The sequence below is a fragment of the Rana temporaria genome, chromosome 2 (assembly GCF_905171775.1).
Source record: "Rana temporaria chromosome 2, aRanTem1.1, whole genome shotgun sequence".
Lineage (NCBI taxonomy): Eukaryota > Metazoa > Chordata > Amphibia > Anura > Ranidae > Rana > Rana temporaria.
The window spans coordinates 185,513,277-185,528,653 of NC_053490.1; the positions used below are offsets into that span (position 1 = coordinate 185,513,277).

Here is a 15,377-nt window from a genome sequence, read left to right on the forward strand (position 1 = left end):
TCTCTGGACAAGAGACACTTGAGAGGGGATACGATTTCAATGTACAAACACCGTACTGGTGACCCCACAATAGGGAGAAAACGTTTCCACACAAGGGAATAAGACACGCGGCCATTCACTAAAATTAGAAAAGAATCGGTTTACCTTAAACTGCGTAGAGGGTTCTTTACTGTAAGAGTGGTAAGGATGTGGAATTCTCTTCCACAAGCAGTGGTTTCAGTGGGGAGAATTGATAATTTCAAAAAAACTATTAGATGGGCACCTAAACAACCATAACATACAGGGGTATACAATGCACTATTAATATAAAAACACACACACACACACAGGTTGGACTTGATATCTTTTTTTTAACCTCACTAACTATGTAACAGATACAGACTGATTTTACTGTTGTGGGTTAAGCCAGAAGTTAAGCTGTCCTCACCCTATTTAGGCAGCAGTGCGAACTTCCTAAAATCATCAGGATGCTATAGAGAAATTGGGCCCCATATACACGATTGGATTTCCTGCAGATTTTTGTCATCAGATTTACCAAAACCATGTAGTGTAAGGACCTGCCTGATTGCATACAATTTGAAACTCTTAAGGTCTAACCTCATTATATGGTTTTGGTAAATCTGAAGACAAAAACCTGCAGAAAATCTAATAGTGTGTATGGGGTCTAAGACTATATTTGTCCTATTTGACAGATACTAAAGGCCCACTACATAGGTTCTTCAAGAGAAATCCGGACTAGAAGGATTACCTTTATATTTTATAAAGACAGCGATTTGTGCCTCACAAACTAATATATCAGCAAAGCAGAAGACACTGGAGAAAGAGGTCCTTAAAAAATATACATTTACATTTCTCTTGGAAATCCCTCTAATACTTCCTTAAGCCTGTAGTTCAGGGTGTGGGTTCATCATCAAAACACCTCTAATCTACCACTTGTTTTTCATAATTTGATGGCAGACAAAACTAATTCCACCAGGTCTGTGACATAAGGGTGAACCTGTAGGAAAAGTAATGCAGACATTGGCACTGCCAATTATTATTGTCACACTTTCTTCACTACAGAAGTTGCCGACATGAAACAGACTCAGGCCCCGTACACACGGCCGAGGAACTCGACGTGCCAAACACATCGAGTTCCTCGGCCAGTTCAGCCCTGAAGCCGCCGAGGAGCTCGGCGGGACGAGAGCTCCCATAGAACAACGAGGAAATAGAGAACATGTTCTCTATTTCCTCGCCGAGGTCCTCGTCGGCTTCCTCGGCCGAAAGTGTACACACGGCCGGGTTTCTCGGCAGAATTCAGCCAGAAACTCGGTCGGAAGCTGAATTCTGCCGAGGAAAATGGTCGTGTGTACGGGGCCTCAGAGTTGACTTCATTATCTGCATGCCTGTTCTGATACAATGACTCAAGAAACAACCTGAAGATAACATTTCCAAAGCTCTTTCTTAAAGTGATACTAAAGGTCGGTATTTTTTTTTTTTTAAATAACAAACATGTCATACTTGCCTCCACTGTGCAGCTCGTTTTGCACAGAGTGGCCCCAAATGCCGTTTTCTGGGGTCCCTCGGCTCCTCCCCGCCTCAGATAACTCCCTCTGGGAAGCGCTCTCAAAAAAGGGGTTACCTTGCGGGCACACTCCCAAGTCCTGAATTCGGCGTCTTGGGCACCCGCTCCCCCGATGCCTGCGTCATACTATTTGATTAACAGCCAATGGCTGTGCTGCTATCAATCTATCCAATGAAGAGCCGAGAATCCTGGGCAAAGATTCAGCGCGTTCATGACGTGGGACTTTCCAGGGCTCAGGTAAGTAAAACAGGGGCTGGGGGAGCCGGTAATCGTCAGATGTTTTTTCACCCTCATGCATAGGATGCATGAAGGCGAAAAAACAACGCCTTTAAATACTAGTAAGCATATTTTCTTCTGAACAGGCTTCTGGAATTCCACACAACCTCCCATAAATGGTTATGTTACCTATTCCGATCTTTGGCTTAATATCAGTGAGTAAAGAAAATGTAATCCATAAACATGACTGCACCATCTGCCTCATGGGGTCACAGAAAGACACAAAGGCCCCAGCCTAATTACCTGTAAATGTGTTCTGACAAATGACTTCTTTCCAGTGTAGTCAAAGTTATTTCTCATTAAGAAGTACAGCAGCTGAGAGGAGTCTGTCCGGATGGAGCTGAGCTTGGAATTACAACACTTGAGGATTTCATAACACAAGGCAGCGCACATATCCGCTCTTCCTTCATAAAATGTTGACGGAAACTAATAGGCAAAGCAGATATAAAATAGTGTTAATTGGTATCTTCTGACAATTTACCCATCTAGCCACTATTAGCCAGATTCACGTAGTTGTGCCTAACTTTAGGCTGGCATAGCGCATCTCATATACGCTACGCCGCCGTAAGTTAGAGAGGCAAGTACAGTATTCACAAAGAACTTGCGTCCTATGTTGCGGCGTAGTGTAAATGGGCCGGCGTAAGCGCGCGTAATTCAAAGTAGGCTGTAGTGGGCAGTGTTGTATGGTAATGAATTGTGACCTTGCGTAAATGATGCGCCTAACGAACGGCGCATGCGCCGTCCGTGAACGTATCCCAGTGCGCATGCTCAAAATCACGTCGCAAATAGTCAATGCTTTTGACGTGAACGTAACCTACGCCCAGCCCCATTCTGAATCGGCTTACGCAAACAACATAAACGACGTGAAATTCGACGGCTGTCCCGACGTCCATACTTAACATTTGCTGCTCCATCTTTTTGGTGGTTTATCTTTACGCCTGAAAACGCCTTATGTAAACGGCGTGTCTTACTGCGACGGGCGTGCGTACATTCGTGAATAGGCGTATCTTGCTCATTTGCATAATCTTGGAGTAAATCACCGTACATGCCCCTAGCGGCCAGCGTAAATATGCAGCTAAGATACGACGGCGTAGGAGACTTACGCCGGTCGTATCTTAGCAACAGAAAAGCGTATCTCAATTTGAGCATATGCTTAAAGATACGACGGCGCGGATTCGGACTTACGATGGCGTATCTACCGATACGCTGTTGTAAGTCTTTGAGAATCTGGCTATATATGTTTCCAAAATCTTTTGTGGGTTAGACTGATAACACTTATAGCCAGTTTTCAAGCAGATTACTTTGACAGCAGTAGGGGAGGAAGCAAACAGAGAAGGAAGGCAAAGACAAAAAAATGTCCCAAGCTGGTGCAGAAGGGGTACTGAAACTACGGGCCAAATTCTCAAAAATCTTGCTTAACGTAACTTTAGGGAGTTAAGTTACACTGCCGCAATTTTCCGAAATTAAGTACCGATTCTCAAAGCACTTACCCGGAAAATTGCGGCAGCGCAACTTAACTCCGTCCGTCGCAAGGCGTTCCTAGTTTAAATGGACGATTCCCATTTAAATTAAGCGCGCTCCCGCGCCGGACGTACTGCGCATGCGTGTGACGTCATTTTTCCCGACGGGCAGCGCGCGAGCGTAATTTACGCCGGGCTTTGTGGATCGCGACGGGACAATAAAGTTGCGTCGGGAAAAAAAAAAAAATACGCGCTGGGAAAAAAAATTAAAATTTTTTAAAAAAACGCGGCGATCGAAAAAAAGGTCTGGTTTTACATGGTGGACTAACTTTCCACATTGTAAAACCAGCCCTAATTTTGCGCAAGCAAATCGGAACTTACGCAGAAACCACAATGCTTAAAAGCTTTGTGGATCTGCTTAAGTCCTCATTTGCATACGCAAAGCGGCATTTCAATGAGAAATGCCCCCAGCGGCGGATGCGGTACTGCATCCTAAGATCTGACAGTGTAAGTGTCTTACAGATGTCAGATCTTCTGCCTAACTTTGGAAAAATCCTTTTGAGGATCGTTTCCAAAGTTAGGCACAGAGATACGCAGGCTGAACAGCAGTTCCGCCTGCGTATCTCTTTTGAGAATTTGGCCCTACATTCTTAGTGAATGAGTACCTCCACTACTCTGACATGTTTCAGGTCTTGACCCTTCCTCAGAGTTTCTAAGAAGGGGCATGGCCCTGAAACATGTCAGTGTAGTGGAGGTACTTATTACCAAGGATACCATTTGGGCCGCCCTCCTGCACCAGCTTGGAATGTTTTTGTATATTCTTTCCTATTGATTCTGCCATTAGTCACCTATGAAAATCCACCCTGGCTTGCTTCCTACTCTACTGGCAACCTAGTAAGAGTGCTGCTTTACCTGTGGATGTGACCTTGCATTTCTCTGATTCTGTCTATACTATGCATTGTCCTGTGTTTCTTGGTTTAATTTTTTTCATGTACAGGTACATATGGGCCTTTGGATACACACATAGCTTCCAACGATAATCAGAGCTGCATGGTAGCAGCAAAGTATGGCACATTTTAAGATTTGATAGATTCATGATAAACTGACCAATGCATGCTGGTTAGTGGTGTGTTTACTAGTGTAGAATATTTAACAATGGCGTGCTGAGCAGGGCAGTGATTTGGAGTTGCTTATATTACAGTTACAGCACTTTAAATCATTTCAAAATCATAAGTGCAATACATACACATTTCATAGGTCAACTGTGTTTGCAGCGTTATATAAAAGAAAGATGACCAATGCAAAAGGATTACACAATTCACACAAGAACACTAGAATATGGCTGACTCGATGCTAACCTTATAAATTAAAGATCTTAAAGCGGAGAAGACATTTTTTAACGTGGTCTCCGACTGGTTCTTCTGAAGAAAGCAGAGATACACATCAAATACTTTCTTCATTAAGGGGTTATGCCCATGATCTGCAATTAGTTGGTTCTGGGGAAAACAAAAAGAGAAGATACATGTTTCTAAGTTTCATAGCAATTTAGTTTAATTATCACAAAAATACATGTTAGAGCTGCATGATTCTGGCCAAAATAAGAAAAACAATTTTCTTGTTTAGAATAAAGATCACAATTTGTTCACGATTCTCGTGGCGCAAGATCTTTCAAAATTGCGCTAACTTTATGGTTTAGTTTTTTAAAATTCATTAAAGTGTATTTTTTTGTTCCAATAAAATTGCATTTATAAGACTGCTGAGCAAATACAGTGCGACAAAGTATTGCAACAACCACCATTTATTCTCTAGGGTCTCTGCTATATATATATATATATATATATATATATATATATATACACACACACACACACACATATACACACACACACATATACATATATGTAATGTTTGGAGGACTTAAGTAATTTTCTAGCAAAAAAATAATGATTTTAACTTAAAACCAACACGCATCAGAAAAAGGTTTAGTCTTTAAGTGGGTAAACTTCCCTCATTTACAGACCGAAGTTCATTCATTCGATCTAAACAACAAAACGTTACAATGTTTATGGTTAGCACAGGGCTGAAGAATGTTGCGATACTTGGCAGCCTGCCTGTTTTTTTTTTTTTTTTGAGCAGAGAATTATCTGCATAGAAAGAATCAGAAAAATACTTTAAGATCGCGAGGGGGAAAAAAATGTCAAGCTCGATTTTTAACGTATAATCGTGCAGCTCTAATACTAATGTGCCAACATGGATGTATAAAAACAGCTCAAAGATAACTGTTAAAAAAGTAACACAAACCTTAAACGCCATGGTAAACAGGGACAACGTGTCCAGGATAGTAAGGCATACTTCAGTAGCTACGTTGGCTTCAAGTGATGACTGGTGTAGAATGTCGGCATCTGAGTGACCATAACCTATAGAAATGATGAAACAGTTGGTAAAATTATGATTTATATTTCTGTGGAATGCACGTGCTAAAAACAAATGTTAGGTTTAAAAATGTGAAGAGTACATTCAAATCACTACCATAGATAGGAAGCAAAAGCGTAGCTGGTCAAGGAAAGTGATGTTTTTTGCCTGCTATATCAAGATGTAAATAGATTACAAAATCTAATTTACACTTCAAGTGCAACAAACGTGCAGTTACTTATGCTTCCTACATTTATGTTTGCCAACCATCTGGAAGCGATTGTGCCAAAATATCAAGATAAAGAAAGGACTGAATTTCTCATACAGTGAAACAAATAAGATCGCCATCTGCTTACAGTACAAAGCATGCTTCTACTGGGATTCCCGTAAAGCCATACTAAGTGCACAAATGAGGCCTTATCTTACCAGGAAAAAAATATATACTGTAGGTGAAAACACAAAAACATACTTCAAGCTTTTCCAATTATTAAACTTTTATGCTTCAGATTTTGAAAAAAAAAAACAAGTGTGTGGAAATGTTCCCCTGAAATTCAATAGCGGGGCAATAATATAAAAAGAAGGGCGTTTAAGTCTCTGTGATGCCTTATTGCGTTCTTTTGTATTTTGCGGGTATTTTAACTGGTAATTTGTATGCGATTTTACATAAAACTTGAGTTTATTTGAAGTGTTTTCCCCCTGGTTGTGATCTGTTGGTAGATGGCATCATGGAAAATTTGCTACAAAGTACATTCAGACCATCTTGTAATAGAGAGGTGGCACTCTGCGCCAGAGTGATACAGGTCTATTGAGTGGAGGACAGGCACAAGCCTGAATGTTATTGCATGTGGTTTGAGTGGCTGGATTCACACCTATGCAGTTTTTGTGCTTTTTGCAGATTTGCACTACAGCCCATTTACCATGGTTTCCTATGGAACATGTTCTGTAGCGCACATCTGCAAAATGCAAAAAGCACTAAAACCGCATAGATGTGAATCTAGCCTTACTCTGCTCTTTTTTGGAACAGTTTGACATGCTTTTTCCTAAAAGGGGTTTTCCTTTTGTTTAGTAAGGCTCTCAATTCACAAACATGAATTCACATACAGTGCTTTGAAACAGTATTCATACCCCTTAACATTTTCCACGTTTTGTCATGTTACAACCACAAACCTAAGTGTGTTTTATTGGGATGTTATGTGATGGACTAACACAAAGTGGCGCATAACAGTGAAGTGAAAGAAAAATGATAAATGGTTGTAATTTTTTTTTTTACAAATAAAGATCTGAAAAGTGCGCAGTGCATTTGTATTCAGCCCCTGAGTCAATACTTTGTAGAACCACCTTTTGCTGCAATTACAGCTACAAGTGTTTTTGGGTGTGTATCTACCAGCTTTGCACATCTAGAGAGTGAAATGTTTGTTCATTCTTCTTTGCAAGATTGGATGGAGAGCTTCTGTGAGCAGCAATTTTCAAGTCTTGCTACAGATTCTCAATTGGATTTAGGTCTGGACTTTGGACTGGGTCATTCTAACACATGAATATGCTTTGATCTAAACCATTCCATTGTAGCTCTGGCTGTATATTTAGGGTTGTTGTCCTGATGGAGGAGGAACCTCCGCTCCAGTCTCAATTCTTTTGCTGATTCTAACAGGTTTTCTTCCAAGATTGTCCTGTATTTGGCTCCATTCATCTTCCCATCAATTCTGACCAGCTTTCCTGTCTCTGCTGAAGTAAAGCATCCCCACAACATGATACTGCCACCACCATGTTTGACGGTGGGGCTGGTGTGTTCAGGGTGATGCGCAGTACAGGTTTTCCGCCACACAAAGTTTTGCTTTTTAGGCCAAAAAGTTCAATTTTGGTCTCATCTGACCAGAGCACCACCTTCCACACGTTTGCTGTGTCCCCCACATGGCTTCTAGCAACCTGGACTTATGGCTGCTTTATTCACTCTGATGGGGGCAGCTGGCCTGAGGGGGCACTCTGATGGGGGCAGCTGGCCTGAGGGGGCACTCTGATGGGGGCAGCTGGCCTGAGGGGGCACTCTGATGGGGGCAGCTGGCCTGAGGGGGCACTCTGATGGGGGCAGCTGGCCTGAGGGGGCACTCTGATGGGGGCAGCTGGCCTGAGGGGGCACTCTGATGGGGGCAGCTGGCCTGAGGGGGCACTCTGATGGGGACAGCTGGCCTGAGGGGGCACTCTGATGGGGACAGCTGGCCTGAGGGGGCACTCTGATGGGGACAGCTGGCCTGAGGGGGCACTCTGATGGGGACAGCTGGCCTGAGGGGGCACTCTGATGGGGACAGCTGGCCTGAGGGGGCACTCTGATGGGGACAGCTGGCCTGAGGGGGCACTCTGATGGGGACAGCTGGCCTGAGGGGGCACTCTGATGGGGACAGCTGGCCTGAGGGGGCACTCTGATGGGGACAGCTGGCCTGAGGGGGCACTCTGATGGGGACAGCTGGCCTGAGGGGGCACTCTGATGGGGACAGCTGGCCTGAGGGGGCACTCTGATGGGGACAGCTGGCCTGAGGGGGCACTCTGATGGGGACAGCTGGCCTGAGGGGGCACTCTGATGGGGACGCCTGGCCTAAGGGGGCACTCTGATGGGGACGCCTGGCCTAAGGGGGCACTCTGATGGGGACGCCTGGCCTAAGGGGGCACTCTGATGGGGACGCCTGGCCTAAGGGGGCACTCTGATGGGGACGCCTGGCCTAAGGGGGCACTCTGATGGGGACGCCTGGCTTAAGGGGGCACTCTGATGGGGACGCCTGGCCTAAGGGGGCACTCTCATGGGGACGCCTGGCCTAAGGGGATAGTCTGGTGGTGGCAAATGCTTTATGGTCGGCAGTCTGATGGAGGGCACCCAATGTAATGAATTACACTCTTAGGGGCACCTGATGTAAGGGGGAACACTATTGGGGACATTTACAGAGTATTACCAGAGTGTGTGGTGGAAACCGTAAGAAAAGCGCCAGAATGCAGCTTGCGCCAAAAAAAGGAAAGGCAACGCGTACAATCTTTCATGGCGCAGACTTGTGATTCAGACCTCAGCCGGAAAAAATATTGTCACCGGACCTCTTTGAATTTTAATTCCCTACCCCTGGTCTATCACATAAAATCCCAATAAAATACATTTACGTTTTTGGTTGTAACATGACAAAATTTGGAAAATTTCAAGGGGTATGAATATTTTTTCAAGGCACTGTATGACTTTTGAAATATTTTTTAATGCACAAGCTGAGATTCAACACTGGAAGCCAGTGTGCAGTTTTGAACAGCTGGTCGTTTCTGAATATGGATTTCCCCTCAATTTTTCCCTTGAATTTTTTCCCCCAACTGCGCAGATTTGTGTACCGATGAAGTACTTATACTTGGAACTTTTGATAAAAGGGCGATATATTTATAGAACCTTTAAACCCAATATATTTGACTTTTTAAAAATCTTTGTCTATTAACAACCGTCCTCAACTCCCTCAGTACACTTAACACTATTTAACCACTTGCTTACTGGGCACATAAACCCCCTTCGTTCCCAGGCGAAATTTCAGCCTTCGGCACTGCCTCGCTTTAACTGACATTTGCGCGGTCGTGCGACGTGGCTCCCAAACAAAATTGACGTCCTTTTTTCCCCACAAACAGAGCTTTATTTTGGTGGTATTTGATCACCTCTGCGGTTTTTATTTTTTGCGCTATAAACAAAAAAAGGACAATTTAAAAAAAAAATATATTTTTTTTACTTGTTGCTATAATAAATATCCAAATTTTTTAAAAAAATAACTTTTTTTTTCTCAGTTAAGACCGATACGTATTTTGACGTATTTTTGTAAAAAAAAAAAAAAAATCGCAATAAGCAACTGGTTTGCGCAAAAGTTATAGCGCCTACAAAATGGGGAACAGAATTATGATTTTTTTTTACTAGTAATGGCGGCAATCTGCGATTTTTATTGGGACTGCGATATTGCGGCGGACGTATCGGACACTTTCGACACAAATTTGGGACCATTCAACATTTATACAGCGATCAGTGCTATAAAAATGCACAAATTACTGTATAAATGTGACTGTCAGGGAAGGGGTTAACACTAGGGGGTGAGGAAGGGGTTAAATGTGAAGCCTGGGTGTGTTCTAACTGTGTGGGGGGAGGGGGGTGACTGGGGGTGGTGACCGATGCTGTGTCTCTATGTACAAGAGACACAGATCGGTCTCCTCTCCTCCAACAGCACGTGGAGCTCTGTGTTTACACACAGAGCTCCACGTCCCTGCTGTTACCTGCTGTGTCACCGACGATCGCGTGTACCCGGCGGACATTGTGGCCGCCAGGTACACGCATCGGCTCCCCAGCGATGCGGCGGCAGTGTTTACCCGCTGCGCGCCCCCCAGCGGGTAATGCTTTTAAAAAGACGTCCAAAGACATCCAGTTGGCACCTGAGAGCCGCGCTGTTGACGTCTTTTGTCAATAGCGCGGGTCTCAAGTGGTTAAGACTGTCTTAATTCCCAGAGCAATTATACCACTTGCATTAAATTCATGACAACATATGCTGCTGAAACCGATGCAAGCCTGAAATGTCTCCTCTATTGTGGCATCTTTCTGTTCAATAGAGTAGATTTATATCCCTACAGTAGGACATCAGATAGCCAAAAACCAAACAATTTTAGGGACACGTTTATAATACAAAATGTATTTAACAGTTTGTGCATTGCTTTACAGTGTATAGTTCTGATCGTGACCAAGATACTGATCCGTACAGACTTTATTAGTAATGGTGGTGATCAGCAACTTCTAGTGTGACCAACAGTATGACAGACAATCTGGTGCTAACTGACAATGGCAAAGAGGGACACTGATGTCGCTAGTGACACTAATACAGTACTAATGTCTCTGGCTGGGTGACAGGAGTGATCAAGAGGGAACTGAAAGGCTTAACTGTGTGCCTAACCTGCTGCACAGGTCAGCAGGGGGCGTTCGCCTCCAAACCAGAAAGTACATTGCGGTGCCCGAGGCTGGTGCCCAACAGCAACACATCACTTCTAGCATCACTGGACAGACTGGCCCCCCTCACTACACGCAGAATAACTGCCGTCTGCTCTGCCCCCCTCACTCTCAATGAAGCACTGGACTGTGGAGGGGACAGGAGCAGCTGGCTCAGGCCCTCAGCGGCTTGCTGAGAGCCTGAGCCAGGTGCTGGGTGCAGGGCAAATCATGACCATGTTCTTTCCCCAGCCTGGACCTGCTCTGTGACATCAGCTGGCTTTAGCCCGCTTTCTGCAGAAAAAAGGGCTCAGGAGTGGAGAACAAACTGCACTCATCTGATGCACATTAATACAGCCAAATGAGCTTTGGCTGTATTTCTTTAATGTCAACTCTTCTCAAAACGGATACTTCATTTATATGTAGACGTGTTTTAACAGTAACCAATTTCTTAAATCTTGGAGGTTTCTGTGACAAGATTTCCCATACTTATGTGTTCTGCCCCTTCACACAAAAGTACAAGATATGTTATTTTTAACTATGCGATTTACCCCAATCATTTATTTTACACTGTAAATGAACCATTGGGGTGGGAACAAACAATGAAAACCCCCAGGAGATAAAGAACTCCAGGAAAAAAAAGTAAATACATAAAAATAAAAATAATCCATTGCACCCATTCAAAACAAATATAAATGTAAGGTCAAGTTGGTCTTAAAAATCCGGCAAACTTTGCTTAGAAATAGAAGGTGAGATGACCATTATCTTAACAAAAGATGTTCTTCTGTTCAAATTATGATTTCAGTTTCAAATGTTTTGAAACATACAAGACTCACAAAAAAAATGATGGAATCATTACTGTGAAATATTACAAGCATAGTGAAAAGATGTACAAAGAAAGTATGTACTTTTAAAATGACCTCTGTGTGAAAACGGTGCCATATATAAACTGTTAAATTGTAACTTTGCTTTGTACTTGTATTGCTTCAACTTTAGTTTCGATGAGTGAGGTTTAATAAGGATGCAAAATAAACAATTAAGCGGCTATTGTAAGACTTATCATTTACTTTGTAATTAATGGATGCACAGAAAAGCATCACACACTCAATACTATGCTTTTGATTTCAAGTTATTGCTTCATTGTACTGGTTAAGAGCTGTATAGTCTATGCTCTGCAATTCCACAGTCTGGGATGTCGACATTCCTCCAGCACATACTAATATTTAGAAATGTGTTAATTTGGATGCAATGCAAATAAGCAATTACTGAACTGTATAAAATCATACATATACTTTTAATGTTGGTTCATACTGGTTTTTGAGATCTTTATAAAAAAAATAAAAAAAATTATTGATGGTTATTTTTAAAGCTGAACTCCAAACCGCTAAATGCACAAATCAAGAGGGAGCTGTTTTGCATGCCAAAAGGATTTTTATCCATAGCCGAGATTTACACAGGCCTGTCATACAGCACAGCCAGAGGACACAAATCTTGCCATTTAAGTTTGCTATAGTTCAAGAATTTAGTGGTGTTATCTCCACCTTCAGACAGATGATTGGATAGGCTGATCAGGTCATGTCTGCTTACTCCCCTTCACCATGTTCCTTGTCAGCATGTTTTCATGAAGAACAGGTGATTGGCTCCTAGTGTTTCCCTTCCCTCTTCCAGTCAGAGTGCTACTACATAGGGGGGCTGCAGGAGCCGATACCAAGTGCATTTGAGGTACGTACAGTACTTGCAATTGAAAAACAAAAAACAAACATTAAATGTTAAGTTCACCTTTTCAAAGAAAAATCGAAAGTTGACCAACTTTAAATATTCTGAACCCCGTCCATTACAGACCCTGCTCCACATAGCGGCTGCGATGCCCCTGGTGTAGCAGACTGTAATACACAGTCCCAGCGTGAATATCCATCATAATTCTTGCAATGGCAAGTGCTCATTGGTCAGCGCAGCCAGGTGACCGTGCTAACCAGTAAGAAGTGCATTTTAGGTTTCTTCTTCTGGAAAGGCAGCCCTGAAGAAAAAAGTGCTTCTCATTGGTCAACATGGTCCTATCCACCAATGAGCACTTGCCGTTGTGATTATTGATGGATACCAACTATGTGGCTGTGTGTATTGCAGTATATATTGTACTGCCAGCTACACCAGCAGCAGGGGTGGCCAGGATGTTTGAAGGTAGTTTACCTTTTTATTTCTTGTGAAAAGTGAGCCTACCAGTAAAAGATTTATTAATGAACACCTATCTACATTACTTTGTGCCATTTATATCTGCTTGGAGTTAAGCATAAGGAGTTTGCCTTTGCTGTGGGGTACAATGAGCCAGACTAACAGTGATGTGTTTTGTCATATCAGGTGAAGGGTATAGTAAGAGGTTGTTATGCCTTACAGATCCATGACCCTAAAAATATAAAAGATATACCTACACTGTTTTTTTGCAGACGACTGTAGAACAAAATGTGGTGAATAGAATTAACAGAAATCCCAACCTGCCCATGTAGAAAGGAATTACTGCATACCTATATAGCAAAATGCCTTGTTAAAAATGTCTCATGATAAGAGTTAAACAAAAAATTGTAAGTTATGTTATAATCCTATAAGGAAAACTCAAATTATCCCTGACGTCTGGAAAACACAGGTGTCCGATAGTCATTTGAAAATACATCATGAGCTTTGAGCACCTTGCAAAATCCATGCTATGTGCCGAGATGCGGTATAGCACTCAATGTACTACCGTAGTTATAAGTACATTGTCCCATGCCAATAATATATAATGAGAAACTGTATGTTAACATACTCCATTGAAGAATTGCTAGAAGTAACATGGTGACAAATTATCAGTATGCTGAACATTTCTCAGCCAGCGACTACAATTTAACTATCTAACTTTCTCAAAATCAATATTTACAAAACGGTCATTACTAACAGAAAAAAGTGAAGTCCTTTTCTGCCAACTTATTTTGGATTAGAGACCAAAAATGATTTGTAAAATGAGAAACCAGAAATGACAACCCCATAATTTCTCCTAGGATAGGTTTCCATTAAAGAACACAGATCTTTAGAGATTTGTGTAGAACATGCAATGGTGCCCTGGCAATACCCAATAAGCGCCGAACAAACACTGCTGCAGCACATTTCTAAATGTTTGGCAATATATAGATATGAAAGGGTGGAATGAGCAGGCAATGGAGAAAAGTTTGTAGGACAGTGTCATCTTAAAGCAGGGGTCTCCAAACTGTGGCCCGAGGGCCAGATGTGGCCCTTTGCTAGTCTTGATGCGGCCATTGGGGCACAATTTCTTCCACTGATATGAGGCACTATTCCTCCCACTGACACCAACAATAGGGCACTATATCTTCCACAGATACCAATGATGGCATACTACTACTAATAGGGGGAATACGCCTATTGTCCACCAACCCTGAGGTCATATTTATTTTCAGTGATGTTGGGCCTATGACATTTTCTGCCCCTGCTGGCCACAATCCGGCCCTCCTAAAGTCTAAAAGACAATAGAGTGGCCCTTTGTTTGAAAGGTTTGGAGACCCCTGTCTTAAAGCATGGTGCGCAAGGTCAACCTTCTGTAAAAACTTCACTTATGATTTATCCAATATTAGCCAACAGCCATTACAATCAGCTTTTGACCAGTTTTTTTTTTTGATCAGCATAGTCTAAAAAAGGCATCCCAATTGATCACTATTGAAATTCTCCAAAACCACAAATAATAAAAAAAGATGTCAAAAGGAGAACTGCAGTTCTGTGTTTTCAATTATGCTTATACAAACAGCAAAGCAATCTAAATTGCCTTCGAAGGGAATTTAATTAAAACATTTTATAAACATGTTTAAAACAGCCATGTTTTTCTTCTCACAATACAAGTCAGCTAAATCACTATAAACATTGCTCTCCCTCTACAAATTTGTCAATAATAAAACACATTATACTAGAGAACAGAACAACCAAAGCAAACAGATAGCAATAAAAATGCACTCAATTATAATACAATTGCTATGGAATACTTCGCTATAGATCAGTTAAGTGCTTAGTTACCAGCAAAGAATGTGTTGAAATTGGTTACCAATTTACATGCCCATTTCACTCAATTTAATACTACATAAAGTGTTAGCCATTCTATCTGTGAGCACCATATGCGTATGTAGGTATCATGTTATACCTACAGTATATACTGCTGATGCCCTAAACTTTTAATAAATTAGTCCAAAATGCAGCGCTTCAGTGAAAAAAAAATGTGTGATAGTCCATGTAATGGAATCAAGATAAAAAAACTGGTAAGAACACCTCCACCAAGCTTCAGTGTGCAGAAATGAAAAAAGCACACCGCTCTCATTCCGCTTACCGGAAAATATATGATAATAAGCAATGTGATCATAGGATGCAGGAGGTCAATGGCAAAGGCAACATTCCAAACTTGATAGATGGATGGTAGATATCATCAACATCGAAAAAATAGGGGGGGGGGGGGACGACTCCATGACTCAGACAGGCATATGAATAGATTGTGCAATCATCAACGGGATATTAGACCCAGTATAAGAAAATAAGCAATCATAGTGAAGCCCGTACAAGTAAACCATACAGCATTTATTGTAGTCTACTTACAGAATAAACAGGAATATAGACATAAAAAAAACCTCTGCGGCTCTCGGCGTGCTTGCATTGGCCAGCCTGACATGTT

The 15,377-nt window shown here is 42.1% G+C and overlaps 1 protein-coding gene across 18 annotated transcripts in view; it reads right to left on the reverse strand.

Annotated features, from left to right (window-relative positions):
* DOCK9 (dedicator of cytokinesis 9) overlaps nucleotides 1-15,377 on the reverse strand; it is a 365,118-nt gene that overhangs the window by 60,484 nt on the left and 289,257 nt on the right. For all 18 annotated transcript variants that reach the window (XM_040336152.1, XM_040336151.1, XM_040336141.1 and 15 more), the window contains exons 39-41: nucleotides 5,602-5,717; nucleotides 4,659-4,796; nucleotides 2,084-2,266 (exon numbers count right to left, since the gene is read on the reverse strand). In XM_040336152.1, the coding sequence (XP_040192086.1) occupies nucleotides 2,084-2,266; nucleotides 4,659-4,796; nucleotides 5,602-5,717 (437 nt within the window). The remainder of the gene's footprint in view (nucleotides 1-2,083; nucleotides 2,267-4,658; nucleotides 4,797-5,601; nucleotides 5,718-15,377) is intronic.